This window comes from Camelina sativa, chromosome 6 (genome assembly GCF_030686135.1).
Source record: "Camelina sativa cultivar CO46 ecotype springtype chromosome 6, ASM3068613v1".
In the NCBI taxonomy this organism is placed as follows: domain Eukaryota; kingdom Viridiplantae; phylum Streptophyta; class Magnoliopsida; order Brassicales; family Brassicaceae; genus Camelina; species Camelina sativa.
The window spans coordinates 21,618,816-21,639,357 of NC_141885.1; the positions used below are offsets into that span (position 1 = coordinate 21,618,816).

The following is a 20,542-nucleotide window of genomic DNA, read 5'->3' on the forward strand; positions in this document are numbered from 1 at the left end:
GTCTGATAAAAGAAGACGACTTTATGTTATGTGATGCACACAAGTTGAAGATTAGTTTTTAAATATCGATTTAGATGGGACATAATGCATAACAGTTACTTACACAAATCAACATGATTCATATGTTTACATTTCTTTTGAAAGACGAACCAATAATATCCAAGGCAACTTATGATTATTCTTTTTTACATCTTTTCCTTTACAGAAACTATAACGATGTTTAATTAATTAATTATGATTGGATGAGTATGTATGCTGGTGTTAAATTAGGTTTAAGAACCCTAAGGCTTACGCAGTTACGCTGTTCTAACAATTAACCTCAAAGCAGCTTAACTTCCTTTGCCTTATCTCAATGGATGTTTCTATAACATAAAAAAAAAAAATATTTCAGACAATTTAAGTAACACATGTAAAGATTTCCCTTTGATCTAAAGTCCGATGCATCAACAAACTATTTTCATGTTAGAATACTAAAAGTTTGACCTACTTACCAACTGGATTTCATTCCTCAATCTTGCAAGAGAATCTTTCTTTATAAGTCTCTCTATAATTTTATCCAAAACATGGCGGTCTCATACATATAAGTTGTCAAGACTCAATTAAATTTCAACAAGAGATCATTTCCTTAAAAATGTAATAAAAGGAGCTATTTCACATTACTAAAAACTTGGAGCAATTTTTCCTGCCAACAGGAAACCTAAACTCTCTTTTTTAATAAGCAAAGTTTTGAGCTTTGGCTCTCATAATCTAGTTGGAGTGATAGAAAAAGAACAGATAAACTCTAGTCTAGAACTTTTGACGACGACCTTATCGCACTCCTTACACTCTCAATTTCCTTAGCTTGCTGCTTACTCCTCTGAATGCTAGCAGTAGTTTCCAAGTCCAGATACTATATATGGAAATCTTTTAACTACAAGACAAAGCACAGAAGCACATCGTCGGCCCGTACTAAAAGAATTCAACATGCGGACTTTAATTGGGCTCATATGTCGGCCCATAAAAATCGGTAAACCAAAAGAAACAGTTAGGGGTATTTACGTCTTTAGACGAGGAAACCCTAATTGTATCGTTTCGTCTGAAGTTGTGCGTGTATATATATATTTCATCCTAAATCAATCTTGTCATCAGCTCAGAACTTTACATTCTCGCCGTCTATCTGGTTTGTTCAGTGTCCTTCTAACATTTTTTCGATTAAAAATGTTGGCTCCTTTATTATGTTCTTCTTAGAATACTCTGTTTTTCTGAATGATTATTGAAAAGGATCGATTTTTAGGAGTTTTTTTTTGGTTTTGGAAGAAGAGAGAGATATGATGATTGAACTTTGTTTCCCTATTGGTTTGATAGCCGATATGATGGCATCTTACGTATTAGCTCTATCTGATCATTCTCTTCAATCCTCTCTGTTTTTACAAACTTTAGATACTAATCAAGTCTATATATGTTAGGAGCATTGTTTTAAATTTGATTCTCACTAACTATAGTAGTGTTGATCAATTTACTTGGACATAGCTTTAGTTTTATAATTGATATAATTGAATCGTGAAAGAAATTTGGATCCTTTTAATCTGATTTACTGTCAGTAATAATAACACATCGAAAATTCTATTGGCGATGTAGTGAATCGGAAACAGAGTGCATATCTCATTGTCAATAATTCTACGAGCAATTGAACAATTAATTAACCCCGATGGCTCTACAACTGAAAGCTTAAACTGAGCTAAACTTTAACCGCGTATTAAATGACGAGACTCAATTTACAATTGGAAAAAATCTTAATTAGCTCCTTATTGGACGTCCAACATCATTAGAGAGCAAGTTACTTTGTTACCATTTTCTTTCTAATTACCCATGTGAATTTTTATCGGTCGTGGTACCCTATTGTTACCCAAGTGCACTGCACCACGACTAAACCAGATGCACAAAAGCTTGTAGAGTGGCTAAGGAAAAATACGCAGAATTCGGGCTCATTTAGTAAAGCTTCAGCATCACAATGGACTTAGTTGGGCTTTTATATCGCCTCAGGAACAAGTAGAAATCTATTCACATAGTCTTGAAAGAAGACAAGTTAGTTGATACTTGGTTTAGAAAACACTTAGTGAGTCCCTCATAAGGAAATCTATTCTTCTCCAACCAATCCACCTTAAACCCCGAAACTTTCACGTATGTTAGTGCATTGTCTGCTTCCACCAAATCTTCATTGGATAGCCTCTGTGGTGGTTGGCACAATGTCTCGATTAGGCTGAGCAAGAAAGTCATGCATGCTTTCCTCAGATGTGGGTTCTTTGGTCGGAACCGTTTCGTTTGGAGGTTTTCTCAGAATGTTGATTAACAACACTTCGGAGATAACGTGCACGTATTCTCCATCCAGGTGGCAGTGATTTATTGTCAGCCACATCCAGAAACAGAGATAAATGACAAGACTTATTGAATCCCTCAGGATGGACAAGAAGACGCCTGCATTGAAAAACAAAAAAAGAATACGAACCGTACCAAAACAAAGGCAAAAAAAAAAAAAAAAACCAAATCGAACGAAAAGCATTAGAAGATGATACATATAGTTCATCATCATACCATCTGCAGCCACCCATAACGAATTGATCAGAATAAACGGCCCTAGATTGCAGAGAGGAGAAGTTTGGTATCACCCATGTGAACTTGTTATCGCCTAGAGTCCCCATTGAAGTTGAAGCCTCCTCCGCAATCAAACTACCTCAAACTTGTAGAGGGCGTGAAACCCTAGAAGTAGGACCTACCTGAGTGGCACTAACAACCGCACACCCCCCGCCGCCTCTCCGTTCTGTCCATTATATGGGTTTCACTTTAGACTTCGACCCAATTTACAATTTTGTTGGCCCATTTAAGAAAGTCTAAACTTGAGTGCATTGTGACTTGAAAGCATAGTGTGTATCCTTGGCTTTAACTGGCTACTGACATGAATATGTATCTACAAGCTATGAAATAACCACACAACTTCAATGGCTCTACTAGTGAAACTTGAGAATATCAAGATTGTTGTTCTCATTGATGAACTGAAACCGCATAAAAATAGACTCAGTTTACAAGCTTGATAGCTCAATACTGAAAATTGAATGCTTATGATACACATAATCAGCTTTTACCAGTAACGATCTGTTTCGTAGACTTGAAAATGAGCCATTTAAAAGGCCTTGCTTTCTCTATAGACTCATCTTCAGATTCCACTAATACAACAGCTGCTTTGCCAACAACTTTTAAAAATAGCTACTGTGACTACAATCTTGACTTCTCCATTAACTAGAAACCCACTCTCTTTGTTAAAAAGGTCGGAACGGGGAATCATTGCTTCAAAAACCAGCGGCGGGGAGTCTCCTGATCAAACCACTTGTATTTCGCTGTAAAGAAAGCAATGCACAACACATCAACAGAATCATAAAAATCTGAACTTCCCGCCTTGCTAAGGAAAAAAAACAAAGCATAAGTCGTAGTGTGACAGCAGCGAAGTCCAATTCTCAAATTTTGTCAATGGTTGAAACAGTCAAAGTTAGACTGAACCAGGACAATGAATGTTTCAGTTTTACTACAAGACTAAATCTTCTTACTGTAATAACAAGACAGTTTCTCCCGACTCAAATGAGCTCTGCATCGTTGTTGCATGTAAAGTACACATCTTAATGCATCATCTGATTCTTACTTCATATCCAAAGACCACTTGCTCTGTTATGAACCTCTTTATTGCTTGAGAATTAAGAAACGATTGAAAGCTTAGCTCCCTCTTAACCCTAATTCTCTCTTAGAGATTAAGGTTAATTCTTGGGGCTTCCTTTCTCATTAATCAATAAAGACCATTATATAGGTCTTGATACAACTTAATCAAAACCCTAATGCATAAATGGAAATTACTTAAACCAAATTCATAAAGTAAACCACCAAAACTAATTAATTAAATTGTCCTAACCATACGCTAATCTACCTAACCATGATCACGTATCATGTTCATCAACAGAGAAAGTATTTAACAAAGCCATTTGGCCAAGAGTAATAGCTGATATGATTAGTGCATGGCCCTTGCGTTTAAAAGGTTTTAAGACGCAAAGCGTCCGTTGGAGAAAGTCACAAAGATGGGCTTGTCTCTTAGCTGGATGCTAAACAAACTCGGGTTTCATGACCAAAACCGAAAACTAACCTAAAGCAGCAAACATCCACACTTCGCCAACCAGATACTCAAAGAGCTTCTAATCCCCAAGAAAAGATGGTGCAACTCACCTTTGGATCCAATCAAATCATATGGTGCTAGTTCATTTAATAAAGAGTATATCCTAATTATATGACTTACCATGAGTTTTTTCTTGAAAAATCTCCACAATCTCCTTAAGATCGATTTGAGTCTGTCCATAGCCATCAATCTCGTTCATTTCCTGCAAACATAATACTGATCGCTTTAGTACCAATCACTAATGAGGATAAATGTTACCTTTTCTAAATTAATGGAGATGGCATATATATATCGATCCCTGCCAACATAACGTTCTGAAGTAATGCCACACTTCAATAAGCCATTTCTACGAATGCACATAATGCTTCAAAAGTAAAAATTTCAATATCTGTTCAGCTAAAATGAGAAGTTGATAGATGGCAGCAGGTCGGTATACATCTCCAGCAATCAGCATGCAAGACTCCTCCTGTAGATATCATAAACGTCAGTTATTTGACAAAGAGAGTAACAAACAATCCCATTAAATCATCTCCACTGTATTTTGAAATATTAATGTAGGACCTGAAGCTAGCAAAGTGATACTTCTCCTCCATACATCAATTTCACAAGCTCATCATGTACAATCTGCAACATAGCCATGATAAGCAACACTTCAGTCAAGTTTAATGTTTCCGAGCCAGCTACCAAGGCTAATAAATATTGATGGGTGAAAAAAAAAACAGGGCAAAAAATCGAACCTTAGCCTTTGAGTTTGATCTGCAAGCAGCCTGCAGCCTCCTCGAGTTCACCAGTCAACGAAAAAACTCTTCACTTGGCTCCTAGTGTTATGTGTATCTTCCATGGCCATCAAGTTTTCGATTTCACCCAACTCCATAGCTATCGTCTCGCTACTCAACAGAGAACATCACAAAGAAGACAAAATAACAAAAGAAAAAATTTACAAACCACCCAACAGAGATCAAAACGAAAATAACAAATAAGCAGAATTGGAAGGCAAACCGTGGAGGGAGACAGTAGAGAGAAGCTGAATTACAACTCGTCTAACTGGAAGTCAGAACTTTGCACTCATTATCTTCTTCTGTAGATCTTCAGCATCTTCTTGACGCATCTATAAAGACAGATGAAGAAGGATTAGTCATTTTACTGAGAAATAACTTACAACTTCTGTTGCCTTCTCTACAAATGAAAGCACATAACCCCTTTTCCTAGAATTCGCCCAGCCATTCGATCTTGATAAAAGGGTTCAAGATCCTCCATCCGCTCTCCACGTCCTACCAGTTTATTTTAGTGGTAAAAGTGTGATTCGTTCCTTTAATCGGTTTTCCCTATACCTATTGACACCCAATTCAGAGTAAACTATTAACGTAAAACGTATCTTAAGTGAATTTCTATGACATAATTGATCAAAGAAGAAGAACACAAACCTCATTGACGCTCAAAACCACCTCTTGAAATACCATCTAGCTTTGCCACAATGGCTCCTGTGATTCCTATATATTGAATGTTGTCACCAGAGCTGTAGGAAGCAGATAAGATCATCTTAGTATATGACGGATACAGGAGCAGTTCTGAAACAAATTCATTTTCAGGATTTCTCGAATCTTCTTCACGTAGAATACAAAAAGCATACCTGCAGCTTCTTGTCCAGTAATGGTATCAACAACTAGTAACACTTCTGTGGGGTACAGAAATTTCTGCACGTCTTTTAATTCGTCCATCATTGGCTTTATCTATCTGTCACAAAGAGTCAATTTCATAACTAAATCGGCAATAGATTTATGATACAACAATGACTCTCAAAGACGAAATATTACCTGAAGCCTCCCTGCAGAATCCATAATATCTAGATTACTCCTTTTCGCTTCTTTTAGACCTTGCTTTAGCGATATCTGAAGGTTGGTGGTTCAGCAATAAGAATTGAATACTTTCCCTGTAGATATCATAAACGTCAGTGTAATTTGACAGAGAGAAACCATCAAAATCTCGACTTTAATTAGAAAAAGCATACCTGCTGCTTCTTTGGGTAACAAGCTTGGCCTTTGAGTTTGATCTGCAAGCAGCCTTCTCGAGTCCACCAGTCAACTGAACAAACATCTCGGCTCTTCACTTGGATCCTTCTGTAATGAATCTTCCATGACCAACAGTCTTCGATTTCACCCAACTCCATAGCTCTCGTCTGGCTACTCAACACAGAACATCACAAAGACGACAAAATAACCACACAAAAAAATCAATCTTACAAAACCACCCAACAGAGACAAAAACGAAAAAACAAACTGAAGCAAAATTGGAAGGCAAACCGTGGAGGAGAGAGAGAATCTGAATTGAGGAAGCAAGAACGTGTGATTAAGAACAGTGGCAGACACCTTAGTTTTGGCTTCATACATACAAGTCTCGATGGTTTTGCAATCTTCACCAAAAATACCTATCTGTTTTAGTAAGAAAAAAGAAAGAGAGAAATATAAGGATTGCAAAGAAGAAGAAGGATGGAAAGAGAGAAAGTACCAAATTTGATTGTATCGGAAGAGGACTTCTCCAGGGACTCGTCTTCTTTGCTTCCTCTTTAGATCAGAGAGTACCAATTACTTCTCCTCCACCAATCAATTTCACTAGCTCATCATGTACAATCTGCAACATATCCATGATAAACCACATTTCAGTCAAGATTAATGTTGACGAGCCAACAACCAAAGCTAATAGCTCATGGGTAAAAAAGAAAACAGAGAAAAGCGAACCTTGACCTTTGAGTTTGCTCTGCAAGTAGACTCGAGTCCACCAGTCAACAGAACAAGCATCTCGGCTCTTCACTTGGTTCCTAATGTATATTTGATGGCCAACAATAGTCTTCGATTTCACCCAAATTTTATAGCCTCAGCTACTCAACACAGAACACCGCAAATTAGAAGAAGCTTCCTTAACTTTTTGGTTTTTTTGAAGTCTGAACAAAACCAACAACCTTACTAAAAAGCAAATCTGAGGAAGCGGACAAGGGAAGAGAAAGACCTATATACACTTTATACTTAGCTTCAAGCTTTTCAGACACATCCAACTTATGCAAACCTGCGCAACACGAAACATAAACCTGTGATTCTTGTTACACAAAATAAAAGCCATAAACAAAAAAACAAAATGTACCTGATTCTTGACTCAGTGTTCAGAGCAACCAACACTATATCTTCAATCCTCTTGGCTGCCTTTCTTCTCCAAGTCTGTATTTCAGAAGCATTGCAGCGCTGAGAATGGTTGCCAATTGGTTTGCCTTATCCTGGAAATTCAAAGAATCAAGAAGTTGACCAGGTCCCTGCATTAAACATGGCGGGTTTATGTATGTTCAGCAAAGATCGTACTTCTGCATACTCAAAGATCAGATTGTTTTCTATTCACCGAATCACTGAGACTAGTCAGCATTCCTATCCTTCCTGTAATCATTGAAGCTTCATCGGATAACATATCACCAAAAATGTTGTTATCCTTCCTGTAATCATTGAAGCTTCATCGGACAATATATCACCAAAAATGTTGTTATCCTTCCTGTAATCATTGAAGCTTCATCGGACAATATATCACCAAAAATGTTGTTTGTCCCAAAGGTGTCAAACTGCGTATATGAAACAATTAACCCATTGTAAGTGTTTACATAATTTTCAAAGCGCCATTAATACTAACTATTTTGGCAACTACACGTACCTGTTTGGAGTCACGAACAAGCTGCATCGTAGCATTGACAACATACATATGTGACAGCTCAACATCAGGATATTCAGAGGCTAGAGCTGTTACTCATTTCATCCATAATATTGTGGCCTGCAGAGAAAAAATCGCATTGATATCAGTGTTGTATGCGTTCCACAAGAAACAAGAGAGAGGAAAACAAGTAAAAGAAAACGTAATAATCAACCTTACTTCCAAGACATTAGCTTTGATATCAGTGTTATATGCGTTTCCGAGCAGTCTTGAAGGCAATAAGAGCAACGAATCAATCTGCGGAACATAAGAAATGCTTAAAAATATTAGTCCAAGTCATCTGAGATTTTCAATCAAGCACCCCGTGGGTCTTTTCAGTACTAAACCCAAATTCTTCGCCATTTTCATTGGTCTTTATGCCCTTGGCTCCCCAGAACAAAAACCTGTTACCATGAGACATCCTATTTAATGATATTGTCCCACTACAGAACGAGAAAAAAAAAAGGAATTACGATCAGTTTTAATAACTAAATAAACTGACCTCATCCTCATGTAAGCTCATTTACAACCATTAGATCAACACCTTCTGCTACCTCTCTCTTTAAGGCGAAAGCATCCACTAACTGTAAAAAAAAAAAAAAATTTGAAGTTCACACAAGAAACAAAGTTCAGCAAGAAATATCTGAGATTAGGCTGAGGATGGTTACCAGTGGACTAGGGCAGAACTATAGCAGGTCTCAGATTTGTAATGAGTTCAAGACCTGCACGAAGCTGAAGTAACCCTTTCTCAGGCCTCAGATGCTTTTCATTGTTATCCCACTTCTACCTTAAATTATACCAAAGTACATTTCTATTTCCCAAAAAAATTTAGAGCCAACAACATAAGTTGGGACAAGAGAGAAGACAGACCTTCCAATGGATCCAAAAAGCACATTCTTTTGCAGCGATCCGGAAAGGGAACTCCCAAAGCAGCTCTTTCAATGGGCATCCCCGGGAAGCTAAATTCCATTCCTGATACAGAGCACAAATGCAATGTCTCAAACATATCAGTGGCAAAGATATACCCCCTTTGATTACATCCAAATAAACCCTACCCACGATTCTAATATTCACATCTTCCAATTCGACAAGTAATGAAATTAAACGGCAACAACAGTCAAAGAAAGGGAACAAGAGAGAGAACCTTCCAAAGATCCAGCTTGCTGAAGCACATTTTTGGCAATTGAGACAACCTCCGGCTGCGAGATCTGAAAGAATATCACCAAACATGAACCAGTCAGAATGGTATCGAACTGGAACATCACAAAGTTAAAATGCATTTTGTAAGAATCATTGCAGTCAATACATGAGGAACTGGAGAAAGTGTTCCAAAGGGACTGGCTTTACGAAAAGAAAACCTGTCATGGGTGCTGAACAAGATCCATCGCAGCGGTGTCAATCAACAGATGACTCACTTCAACCTCAGGATACTCTGAAGCCATTGTTGTGACTCTTTTCCTCCACAACATTGATCCCTGTATCCAAAGAAATTTCAGGAAAAAACACATGGATTCTGGATCTATATCATCATTTTCTAATTCAGTAAAGAAAGACACAATCTTGGAATCTTTAATAACCAAAACAAATGGAAAAATTATAAACACAATCAAGAGCAAAATTATATTTTTGGCTAAACACTTATATCTCCCGGATGATCAAAAGGTCAACCCCTTCAGCTGTCTTTTTTTAGATATGTCAAATCAACCAACTAAGGCATAGAAAATGTCCAAAGACTATGAAGTTAAAGGCTTTGATGAACATAAGCAGTGATACTGTACCTGTGGTAATAGTGTAATACTGTGATCGGTCATGAATTGACAAATACTTCAAGAGCTGCGCGAAGCTGCAACACACACCTGTTTCACCCAAAAGAAACAAACAAAATGATTAAATAGCAAATTCGACTTACTTTTATGGAAGTGGACAAGGGAAGAAGAACCAATGTTACCTTTTGATCAGTTTCATGTTGTTACTGTAAGAAAGCCGGCTACCGTTTTTGTTATGAATCTACTTCATCCTTGAAAAAATCTGAGTCAATTAATCATTGTCCTTGTTGGGACACATGAACACACACACCTGTTACCCAAAAGAAAGAAACGAACATATTATAAATCTTACCTCTAAAATATAACACATGAACACACCTTAAATACTTGATCAAGAAAGAAAATGTAATAATTCTAAATTTTGTAAATCTTACCTCTAAAATATAAATACCAGGTGGAAACAACGCTTTCTCAACAGCCTTTTCATAACTCTCAAAGTAATCACGGAGTCCCACATTTGGATTCTCCACTTAAGAAACTTTCGTTGATGCTATTGGAGATGTCTCTTGTTTGAAGATGAAATTCCTGCAACAATAAGAAAACGAGTCCTTGTACATTAATAAAACAGATCCATCAAGCTATGAATTTGTTCTAGTGTGATGATAATCTCTGATGGAGGGTATATACCTTGAATTCTGGCAGATGTGGTGAACTTCTTTGTGGTGCAGGCATAAACTGGAGCTATGGAGTGAAGAACTTAATTTGTGTAAGGAGCTTAACAGACATCTTCAACTATTGGCAAGAAACAAGAGAAAAGAAAAAAAAAGTTAGTTAGAATCGTTTATAAAATTTTCATGGAAACAATAATTGTAAGGGAACAGAGAATAAAGATTGATGCTTGCATTCACCATCGTCGTCATCATCATCGAAGTCTTGATTCTACAAAAACAAACATTTAAGAAGAACAAAGTTTTAAAGAAACTTGAGAAGAAGAATCACAATGTTGCATTCCACCATTAATTTGGACAATAAGTGGAACCTGATCAATTGATCATAATCTCCATAATCAGATTCTTCTCCCTCTAATTCTTCAAGATATATTACTTTGATGTTGTTACCTTTTTGGTTCTGAATCTTCTTGATTTTTCAAACCCATAGCATATCACCCATCTGCAGAAAAACAGAGAATTAGAGGAAGCTTCCGTAATATAATTTCCTAAGTCTGAATTATAACAACCAGCCTTAGCGAAAAAAAATCTGAGATTATACTAAAAATGTTTTTTTTTCTCATACTTAGCTTCAAGCTTTCCATTCAAACCTGCAAAACGAAACATAAACCTGAGATTCTTGCAACACTGTTGGTTAAAAAACAAGAAACAAATAAAACACAATATACCTGCTTCTGGACTCCATTTGGCTCAGTAAAATCAAGGGTTTTGTCTGAATTTTGGTGCCTTGTCGGCGAGTTCCACTTCGGTACTATGTTGTTGTTCAAAAAAAGAAAGGATCATTGGTTGATGGAGATAGATAAACTTGAAACAGAAGAAAATAAAGGGTAGCAGAGGATTTTGAGATGACTTACAGTGAAGAGGATTTTACCATCATTTGTGTCCACGACTCAGCATCATCCTTAATAATATCTCCATCATCTAGAGAAGCACAAGCAGGAAAAACAAAACCAAAAAAAACTCAGTCTCATATATGGATGGGGAATTGAAGCGAATGTATTGAGTGATTGTAAGTAAAAAGCTCAGTCTCAAATTTTTTTGTTGGTTTGATGTGGTCTGACTTGCTTGCATCAATGGAGTCTTGGCGTCGACGATTGAGCTACTTCTCTCTACCAAAAGATTTCAGTAGTTCCTCGCAACACCATGATCACTAGTCATGTCAGAACTAGAACTAGCACGAAGCTGATTACTGAAAAAGAAAGACAACCATGTAAAAGTAGTAAACAATAAGGTAATTTAAGTGTTCAAAGTTTGTTTTCTAAACTGAATACCTGGGGGCTGAAGCAGTCTCTTGTCACTGGCATTTTGAAAAGCTTCGACTAACAACATGATAGAAGCTAAGAAGACGAGGATAGATAAAGATCAACTGGGCTCAAAGTGCTAAATCTCCAGAGACACATCATGACAGCTCAACCAAGCCACACATTACCGTCCTGACAACATACTTACCAGGTAAGCCCCCTCACTGTTAATAAAAAAAAAACAAGAATCAAATAAAACACAACGTACCTGCTTCTTGACTCCATTCACAGGCCATGTTCTTCGAGTATCTGAAATTGCAATACGATTTATAAGTTAACAAATAAAACAGAATCTGCAATGTAAGAAACTTGCTGACTTAAAAGATTGGCAAATTGAAGTGGACCGTGGAAGGAAGACGTATTGAGTCAAAGACGCCTACAACTAGAAGAATCAGTTTGATATTGTTACCCTTTTGGTTCTGAATCTTCATCATTCTTCAAACCCATAGCATATCTCCAATCTGCACAAAATAGAGAATTAGAAGAAGCTTCGTTAACTATTGATTTTTTTCAGTCTGAACTAAAAGAACAACCTAGATAAAAAGCAAATATGAGGAATCAGACAAGGAAAGAGAAAGACCTATATATACCTTATACTTAGCTTCAAGCTTTTCAAACACATTCAATTTATGCAAACCTGCGCAAAACGAATCATTTAGCTCTCTTCACAGGCCACTCTTCGAGTATCTGAAATCGCATTACGATTTATTCCTTATACTTAATTTCAAGCTTTTCAAGCAAACCTGCAAAACGAAACATAAACCTGAGATTCTTGTTTCACTGTTGAATAAAAAAGAATGCGAGAAACAAATAAAAACACAATGTACCTGCTTGACTCCATCCATTGAGCTCTCTTCACAGGTCGTGCTCTTCGAGTATCTGAAATTGCATTACGATTTGAATGTTAACAATTTCATTGACTACAAGAGGAAATTAAAACACATAAAAGTGAAGAAGAGATAAATCAAATCCAAATATACCTCCAAGAAGATCTTTAGGGAAGTTATCAGGTCTAAGACGAAGAAGAGAATCATAGAAAGGTCCCTTCTTATTAGACTTGATCTTCGGCTTCAACGAGTATCGTGCTCTGATATGATTGTGTAAAACTTTGAGAAAACGCTCTTAGCTTTAAGAGGGGAAATACACAAAAGCAAATTTTGAGGAAGCGGACAAGGGAAGACAAATACGTTTTATATATATATATATATATATATATATATATACCTTTTGATCAGTTTAAATGTTGTTATACTTACTGAGTTACTGTTAGAACGCCGGCGACTGAGAAATACGACAATAAATACGCCATGGAAACAACAAGGTCCTCCCATCCTCACTTGCAAAAGGACACTGTGTAGCACCATATCAAAATTCATCAAAGATGGTAAGTGTTGATTAGAAGACAAGAGAGTGATCGTATATCAAATTCTCTTAATAATAACAAAATTAACTAACCGAGAATTTTACTTACACAGATGGTGAAAGAAGAGGATTTATTCCAGTGCAGGCATCATCCCTAATTCTTCAGATTGGTAGAGCCGTCGAGCTAGTAGCTAGCTGTGCTATGTTCACTAGTTTCCCCTGCAGTCAATGAGACAATCAATCAACACATGAAATTAAAAAAAAAAAAAAAAACCAACAATCAGTCAAATTAATAATAAGATGGGAGAGTTAAAGAGAAATACGCCATGGAAACAACAAGGTCATCCCATCCTCACTTTCAAAAGGACATCGTCTTGCACCATATCTAAATTCATCAAAGATTCTGAGAGTTAATTAGAAGACGAGAGACAGTGATCATATATCAAAGGAATTTTACTTACAAATGGCTTGATACTCGTGAATCAGATAGGTAGAGGTAACAGCTATGTTTGGAATCTCACATCAATGAAGTCCCAACAATAAAATAATTCTTTAGTACGCATATCTTAACTCATCACTCAGACCTGCAACCAAAACCATCAATGGTATTAAGAAAAAGCTCATCAATCACTAGAATCAGTTCTAGATTTGGCACTGCACTATGAAGTGTGAAATTGTTACTGGAAATTGTTCTCTTCATACCTTTTACTCAGCCTAACAAAACATAACTCAAAAACGTTACTGTGAAGAGCTCCGAAAAACAATTTACTGAAGATTGTGTTTTTTCATACCTTAAACTTAGCTTCAAGCATTTTTCAACCACATCCAATTTATGCAAACCTGCAAAACGAAACATAAACCTGCGATTCTTGTTACACTATTGATAAACAAAAATAAACAAATAAAACACAATATACCTGCTTCTTGACTCCATTTAAAAAGAAGATCAATCAGTTTGATGTTGTTACCTTTTTGGTTCTGAATCTTCTTCAATCTTCAAACCCATACCATATCTCCGATCTGCACAAAAACAGAGAATTAGAGGAAGCTTCCTTAATATATTTTTCTAAGTCTGAATTATAACAACCAGCCTTATTGAAAAAAAAAAATCTGAGATTGTTACTGGAAATTGTTTTTTTCATACCGTATACTTTAGCTTCAAGCTTTTCAAGAAACCTGCAAAACGAAACATAAGCCTGAGATTCTTGTTACACTATTGATAAAACCCAACAAATAAAAAGAAGAAACAAATAGAACAATGTACCTGCTTCTTGACTCCATCCATTTAGCTCTCTTCACAGGCCGAGGTCTTCGAGTATCTGAAATTGCATTATGATTTATAAGTTAACAATTGCATTGACCTACTAAAACAAATAAAAGAGAAGAGATGGATCAAAATCCAAACAAACCTCCAAGAAGATCTTTAGGGGAAGTTATCAGGACTAAGAAGAAGAAGATAATCATAGAAAGATCCCTTCTTATTAGAATTGACCTTGGGCTCCAACGAGTCCGAGAACCTCTAAACTCTCATTCTCTGATATGATTGTGAAATTTTTTGAGAAAAAGCTCTTAGCTTTAAGAGGGAAATACAAAAAAAAAAAAAAAAAAGCAAATTTTGAGGAAGCCGACAAGGGAAGACAAGACTTATATATATATATACCTTTTAATCAATCAGTTTGAATGATGTTGTTACTTACTGTTAGAACGCCGACGACTGACAACGAAAAATCTGAGTCGAATAAATCATCGTCCATCCTGATTGGAACACGAACACAACGACACCTGTTTCACCTAAACGAAAATAAAGAAAGAAAGAAAAAAAACCATTAAAGAGCAAAAACTAGAGTCACTTTTTATACAAGCGGACAAGGGAAAGACAAAAGACCAATTTTGATTACCTTTTAAATCGACCAGTTTGAGTACCTTTTTAATCGACCAGTTTGATACTGTAAGAACACGCCGGCGACCCTTTAATTGTTCTGAATCTAAGTCATTGTCCTTCAGGTTGGAACACGACACAACACCTGTTTCACCCAAAAGGCCAAAAGAAAGAAAACAAACAAACAAACTGTTGATTTTCAGAAAGCAAAAAACATTCACCACGAAAATCAAAACCGATTCATCCTAGGGTTTTAGAAGGAAACACGAAACGATATACCTCCTCTGACTTCTTCAGTCCGTTCGCTCTCTCTCGCTCTCTCGCTCGCTCTGTCTCGCTCTTCCTGGTTGGAACACGAACACGGACCTGATTCACCCAAAAGAAACAAACCCATAAACTAAGAGCAAACCCATTACACAAACAAAAGCGAAACTCTTGATTTCAGAAAGCAAAAAACATTCACCACGAAAATCAAAATCGATTCACCTTAGGGTTTAACCATTTAAGAAGGAAACACGAAACGATACCTCCTCTCTGACTTCTTCATGTCTGTTTGCTCTCTCTCTCTCTCTCTCGTCGCCATTATAATCGAACCCTCTCTCCCGCATCGCCATTATAATCGAACCCTCTCTCCCGCATCGCCATTATAATCGAACCCTCTCTCTCGCTCTCTGAATAAGTGAAGAGCGTTTGTGAACTGTTTATGATTTCTCTACCTGAAGGTAAAGTATTTATAAACAGAGACGACCGACATAAAAAAATTGGAAATTCCTAGTTTCTTTTATTGTTTTACAAAAGAAAATAGGAAATTACAAATTATAAAAAAGAGAACCCTGACGCCAAATTGGGCCTCACTAGTTCGAATTTTCTTTCTCTTGGGGGAGCTCTTCTGAATGTTGATTCACAAATTTAACAGAAAACATTTAAAAAATAAAAATAAAAATCGTAGTCACTGATACTAGAAATACAGTGATGTTATCTCAAGCTAGCTAATTGCCACGAAAACGAAATTAGCTCTATTAGCTCTTACTCTCTTAATAATGAAAATACCAAAAAAAAAAATTAAAAAGTTTGTTAGAACAATTTATAAATTAGAAGAGATGAAGACATAAGCTTAACAATATTATCGGAGAAGAACATAACAAGAAAACTTTTGAAATCAAGGTAGCAAAGATGTGGCCTTTTTATTCAATCATCCCTGTAGTTAGATGACGCCACGCCACATATGCTTAAGTACGTACGTAAGAACGAAAGAACGTTGTTTTAGGCTTTCATGACTGATGACTTTTTCATTCAAATTAAACAACATCCTCGAAACCAAGTCGAGCACTGTCGGATCTAGCTTCGTTCTCTTCATTCTTCCGTTCCGTTTCAAGAGCCCACAACACACGCCTCTGTTCCACGATCATACCATCCAGCTCTCTCATCCGAGCCCCACGTGCTTCCATTTTCTTCTTCTTCACGCAAAGCTCCTCCAGCTTCTTCTTCAACCAGTCCAACTCGAAACCTACCTCCACCAGTTCAAAGAGCGTGTTCTCCGCATCTCTTAGTTCCTCCTCTGTTAGCTCTTGAGGAGCTAAGCAAATTATGTCGATGAGGTCGAGGAGGTTGTTCATGTAAGCATTCTTCACCATTTGGTTCTTCGGACGAATGTTCATTGCGGTTTCTGGGTGTTTCTCAAAGATCCTCCTAACACAGTCCACCTGAGAACAAGATTAACGTAAAAACTACAAACCATACTTAAAATATGAAAGAGATATATTGGAGTTTCAATGGAGATATTTTTTTGGCTCACCTCTGAATAGAAAATTCGAAAGCCATTGACCTCCACGGTTCCATCACCATTCCACATTGTTACGATATCAAAGTCTTTCGTGATACAGAGAAGTTGTAATGACAGAGCTGGCAAAGGGAGTTTTGTGTGTTTGAGGAGTTTCTTGCTGTAACTGATGATATTTAAATGAAGAAGATGCATGAATCTCAAATAAGCGTGAGTTAATATAATCGTAACTTATATAAAACTGTCATAATTAATTAGCATTCGAATATTAATAGCGTCACAGGTCAAGCTACTCGATCGTTTTGGCAAAGACTATATACTCTGTTCATACATCCAACGTCATTTACTTTTTCATCAAGAAACACACAGTGCAATAAAGTAACTTAGACGCAGTCATCATTCATCAACCACAAAATAAAAAAAAAATAAAAATTCCTACAGTTAATTTTCACAATTAAATGTCGAAACCCTTAACTGGGATATTAGACGCAGTCATCGGATATATTAGTTAAAACAGAACAAAAAGATACCAGAGCACCCAAAAAAACTTAAAACTAAAACCAAACTCCACGTCCTTAGGAACAGAAAAAGATCAGAAGCTGGGCCTGGGGCCTCCAAAATCTCTGCCTTGTTCAGCTGAGCTTTAAGGTCTTTAAGGTCTTTGGACTTCTGCTCCAAGTCATGCAGGTGTTGCCTCATTTCACACACCCGGACACATATATTCTTAACTTTCTTTTACTTCATTAAGTTTCTTCTCCAACCAATCCAACTTAAACCCTAAACTTGTCATGTATACCAGAGCAGCTTCTGCATCAGACAGATCATCCTTGGATTGTTCCTCAGGTCCTTTGAAGAGCATCTTGATGAGGCTTAAGAGGAGATTCATGTATGATGTCCTCAGACTTTGGTTCTTTGTACGGCATTCTAATGCAGTCGCTGGGTGTTCTTCAAAGATATGCCTCGCTAAACCCACCTTTGAGTAAAAAGAAGGTGTGATCAAAACCAAAACCAATAGGACACAAACCTCACCCTAATCAAATTTCAAAGTTTAAACAGAAACAATTTTCCAAAAAAAAAATACCACATATTGCGCCTTCAAATCAACAAAAAGCAGCTGATGGTGAAGTGTATTGAGCTTGGAATTTCTAAAAAACTTAAGCGAAGATTTGAATCTTTCTCAAGTATTCTTACGTACCTGTGAAGGAAGAACTTGAAACCCATTGACATCCACCAAATCTCCTGGGATGTCCTCGTCATCATCATTGTGATTCATCGTTTTCAGAGGTTTGGTTGCCTCCTTAGATTCCTCTGGTACATCTAATTTGCCAATAACTTCAAGAACATATAACTCAATAACAATCTTGAGTTCATCGTTCAAAAGATATCCACCATCTTTGGCATGAAGTTCGATAAGGGAAATCATGGATGTAAAACCCCAGTCTGGTGCCTTCTGGTCTAGCCAGTTTCTTGCTACTGCGAAAGATATATACATAGTCAAAACAAGCACTACCCAACACAATTCCTACGACTAAAAGAGAAAAAAGTTATCGGAAGAATCACCTTTCACTCGTGAGAGTCTCTCATGAAGTTGGTTTACTAGAGTAAACGTAAAAAATACGTTCCTTTTACACTCAGAAGGCAATGATTCATAATCAGCAACTATCAGATACAGAGAAAAATTATTAGGGCTGTTATTTCCCTCGGGAAAGGCTAGAAGACGCCTGCAAGCAAAAACCAACATTAAACTACAAGTCTACAATGGATGCGACTCACATTAATTGATGGCGTAAAAACTTTTCTTTTCTTACCACTTGCAGCCGCTGATCACAAATTCGTCTGAATAGATTTTTTCAGATTGCAAAGTGGAAAAATTCTTAATCACCCAAGTAAACTTTCTATCAACTTGATTCCCCATTGAAGACTCCTTTTGCAACCAAACTACCAAAACATGAAGAAGAGCTTATTAAGCCCTAGAATCTCGAGCAACAAATCCAAAACAGAGATTTACAGTTTCCTTGAGGAATCGATCGAAGCGTAACACTCTTAGACATCAATTTATAAAAGTAATAACGAACATATATAGTGCAGGATCAAATCAAAGACTAGAAAGATCAATGGTTCAGGATTTACCAGGAATAAAAAAAAAAAAACAGAACTCTTAGGGTTTTACTGTTGGTGGCGGTTCCTTTATATTATGATCACAAGCCACCTACCTAGCCAATCATTTTCTGCCATGTCATTTTATATTTAAAAAAATAAGTAAAGAAAAAATAAGGCCATCCTATTTTTTTCTTTCTAAACAAATCCTTATCAGATGTAAAAAAAAAATCCTTATCTTTTTTAACCATGCATGATTTTCAAGTTTAATCTTATTAGCGAACAGAGACTAGAGAAAACCTAAAAAAAGAAAACCAAACTTCAAGTTCCAAGAACAAAACGTCATCAAACAACATCATTAAAAGATATATCAGGAGATGCGGCCTTCTTAATCTCTGCCCTCTCCTTTTCCAGCTGTTGACCTACGCTTGTGTACTTATTCATCAAGTCTTGCAGCTGTTGCTCCAGTTCAGTCACCTGGTCACATCTCTTCTTGTTTTCTTTCACTTCAACAAGTTTCTTCTCCAGCCAATTTACCTTAAACCCAACACTTTTCATGTATGCCAGAGCAGCTTCTGCATCGGACAGATCATCAGTTGATTGATCCTGAGTCCTTTTGTAGAGCATCTTGATAAGGGTGAAGAGGACATTAATGTATGATGTTCTCAGATCTTGGTTCTTTGTACAGCATTCTACTGCTGTGTCTGGGTGTTTTCCAAAGATGCGCCTCACAAAACCCACCTGCGAGTAAAGGATGAATAAAGTAAAACCCATTGAGTAAACTGAAGGGTATAGTAAGTTCAGTTTTAAAGTTGCACCTTTCTTGTTATCTTACCTGTGAAGGAAGAACTTGAAACCCATTGACATACACCAAATTTGCCTTACTAGACATCGCACCATCATCATTTGGCTTTACGGTTCTTACAAGTGTCGTTGCCACCTCGTCATTTGATCCATCGAATAAGGGATCAGTTTCATGAACATTGATCCGAACAACAACTTCGACTTCTCCATCCACCAGAAACCCAGATTGTTTGTCCGTAAGTTGGCTAAGGGGAAGCATGGATATACCCTTGCTTCGTTCCTTCTTATGAAACCAGTGTGTTAGTACTGAAAAGTCACGAAACATGAATAAAACTTTATTCAAAACAAGCATTTCAACAAACACAATATATATATATATAGATAAATCTTGCAGCACAAGTAATCACCTATCTCTTTTGAGAGTTTCTTGGAGAAATAATTGACTACAGTAAAGGAAAACTTCACGGCCCTTTTCCATTGAGACGGAAAGGATCCACAATCAAGAAGTTCCAGATCCAAACAAAACGACTGATTACCATTTTTTCCCTTGGGATAGGCCAGAATTTGCCTGCAAAGCAAAAAAAAACAAACTATGGATGTCCTCGCAAAGCTAATATTGAAAAAAAACATTAAAAAAAAAAAAAAAACTTGTTCTCAACTTACCATTTGTAGCCAGCCATCAAGATTATATCTGAATAAATGGTCTGGCAGCTCACAGAGGATAAATTCTTGATTAACCATGTGTACTTGTTATCGACTTGATTCCCCATATTACTTCTTGCAATCAAACTACCTGAACATGAAGATGAGAAATGAAAATCGAACCACAATATAGGTAAGATTTTAACAAGGTCTCAAAGACTAGAAAAATCTATGGTTATAAGGATTTTACCACGAGGAATGCGAGTGT

The 20,542-nt window shown here is 36.8% G+C and overlaps 4 protein-coding genes, 1 non-coding gene and 2 pseudogenes across 53 annotated transcripts; 2 read left to right on the plus strand and 5 right to left on the minus strand.

Moving 5' to 3' along the window:
- Positions 1–1,300: 1,300 nt before the first annotated feature.
- LOC147942892 (small nucleolar RNA Z102/R77) lies at positions 1,301–1,387 on the plus strand. The gene has a single exon (XR_015560617.1). It is a non-coding gene; the product is annotated as a small nucleolar RNA Z102/R77 (small nucleolar RNA).
- A 1,614-nt stretch (positions 1,388–3,001) lies between these two features.
- LOC104792118 (uncharacterized) lies at positions 3,002–15,628 on the minus strand. Of its 49 annotated transcripts, none has more exons than XM_087453580.1 (51): positions 15,438–15,628; positions 15,231–15,317; positions 14,971–15,096; positions 14,770–14,863; positions 14,482–14,606; positions 14,337–14,391; positions 14,217–14,248; positions 14,041–14,092; positions 13,864–13,932; positions 13,534–13,656; positions 13,396–13,457; positions 13,182–13,291; positions 12,967–13,060; positions 12,691–12,797; positions 12,538–12,589; positions 12,301–12,347; positions 12,120–12,171; positions 11,919–11,959; positions 11,681–11,842; positions 11,471–11,598; positions 11,264–11,330; positions 11,078–11,160; positions 10,975–10,999; positions 10,721–10,851; positions 10,584–10,620; positions 10,369–10,473; positions 10,116–10,266; positions 9,864–9,991; positions 9,694–9,771; positions 9,274–9,390; positions 9,060–9,123; positions 8,786–8,887; positions 8,584–8,647; positions 8,418–8,499; positions 8,091–8,319; positions 7,880–7,996; positions 7,577–7,790; positions 7,328–7,493; positions 7,196–7,252; positions 6,934–7,067; positions 6,698–6,820; positions 6,493–6,602; positions 6,201–6,372; positions 6,007–6,122; positions 5,823–5,926; positions 5,617–5,708; positions 5,192–5,523; positions 4,930–5,079; positions 4,754–4,816; positions 4,313–4,658; positions 3,002–3,371 (listed from the first exon to the last, which is right to left on the minus strand). In XM_087453580.1, the coding sequence occupies exons 5-10, from the start codon at positions 14,534–14,536 to the stop codon at positions 13,647–13,649; spliced, it is 273 nt and encodes a 90-aa protein (XP_087309706.1). In that variant the 5' UTR covers positions 14,537–14,606; positions 14,770–14,863; positions 14,971–15,096; positions 15,231–15,317; positions 15,438–15,628; the 3' UTR covers positions 3,002–3,371; positions 4,313–4,658; positions 4,754–4,816; positions 4,930–5,079; positions 5,192–5,523; positions 5,617–5,708; positions 5,823–5,926; positions 6,007–6,122; positions 6,201–6,372; positions 6,493–6,602; positions 6,698–6,820; positions 6,934–7,067; positions 7,196–7,252; positions 7,328–7,493; positions 7,577–7,790; positions 7,880–7,996; positions 8,091–8,319; positions 8,418–8,499; positions 8,584–8,647; positions 8,786–8,887; positions 9,060–9,123; positions 9,274–9,390; positions 9,694–9,771; positions 9,864–9,991; positions 10,116–10,266; positions 10,369–10,473; positions 10,584–10,620; positions 10,721–10,851; positions 10,975–10,999; positions 11,078–11,160; positions 11,264–11,330; positions 11,471–11,598; positions 11,681–11,842; positions 11,919–11,959; positions 12,120–12,171; positions 12,301–12,347; positions 12,538–12,589; positions 12,691–12,797; positions 12,967–13,060; positions 13,182–13,291; positions 13,396–13,457; positions 13,534–13,646. The 49 variants fall into 49 exon arrangements, with proteins under 49 accessions (XP_087309706.1, XP_087309708.1, XP_087309707.1 ...); XM_087453582.1 differs by having other exon boundaries at positions 5,823–5,922; positions 6,493–6,621; positions 7,328–7,457; ... (5 more) ...; positions 12,691–12,836; positions 14,482–14,645; XM_087453581.1 differs by having other exon boundaries at positions 14,996–15,096; positions 15,438–15,623.
- LOC147942893 (signal recognition particle subunit SRP54, chloroplastic-like) lies at positions 5,244–6,030 on the minus strand. The gene is made up of 6 exons (XM_087456224.1): positions 6,007–6,030; positions 5,823–5,922; positions 5,650–5,760; positions 5,524–5,548; positions 5,352–5,397; positions 5,244–5,300 (listed from the first exon to the last, which is right to left on the minus strand). Exons 1-6 carry the CDS (start codon positions 6,028–6,030, stop codon positions 5,244–5,246), a joined length of 363 nt encoding a protein of 120 aa, XP_087312350.1.
- Positions 7,322–8,186, plus strand: LOC147942894 (uncharacterized; annotated as a pseudogene).
- A 621-nt stretch (positions 15,629–16,249) lies between the features above and the next one.
- Positions 16,250–16,803, minus strand: LOC104792119 (MATH domain and coiled-coil domain-containing protein At2g42465-like). Its single transcript, XM_010518168.2, has 2 exons — positions 16,747–16,803; positions 16,250–16,654 (listed from the first exon to the last, which is right to left on the minus strand). The coding sequence occupies exons 1-2, from the start codon at positions 16,801–16,803 to the stop codon at positions 16,250–16,252; spliced, it is 462 nt and encodes a 153-aa protein (XP_010516470.2).
- A 432-nt stretch (positions 16,804–17,235) lies between these two features.
- LOC104699196 (protein RESTRICTED TEV MOVEMENT 3-like) lies at positions 17,236–18,646 on the minus strand (annotated as a pseudogene).
- A 365-nt stretch (positions 18,647–19,011) lies between these two features.
- On the minus strand, positions 19,012–20,521 carry LOC104792120 (MATH domain and coiled-coil domain-containing protein At3g58240-like). Its single transcript, XM_010518169.2, has 4 exons — positions 20,296–20,521; positions 20,040–20,200; positions 19,664–19,938; positions 19,012–19,569 (listed from the first exon to the last, which is right to left on the minus strand). The coding sequence occupies exons 1-4, from the start codon at positions 20,400–20,402 to the stop codon at positions 19,174–19,176; spliced, it is 939 nt and encodes a 312-aa protein (XP_010516471.1). The 5' UTR covers positions 20,403–20,521; the 3' UTR covers positions 19,012–19,173.
- Positions 20,522–20,542: the final 21 nt, after the last annotated feature.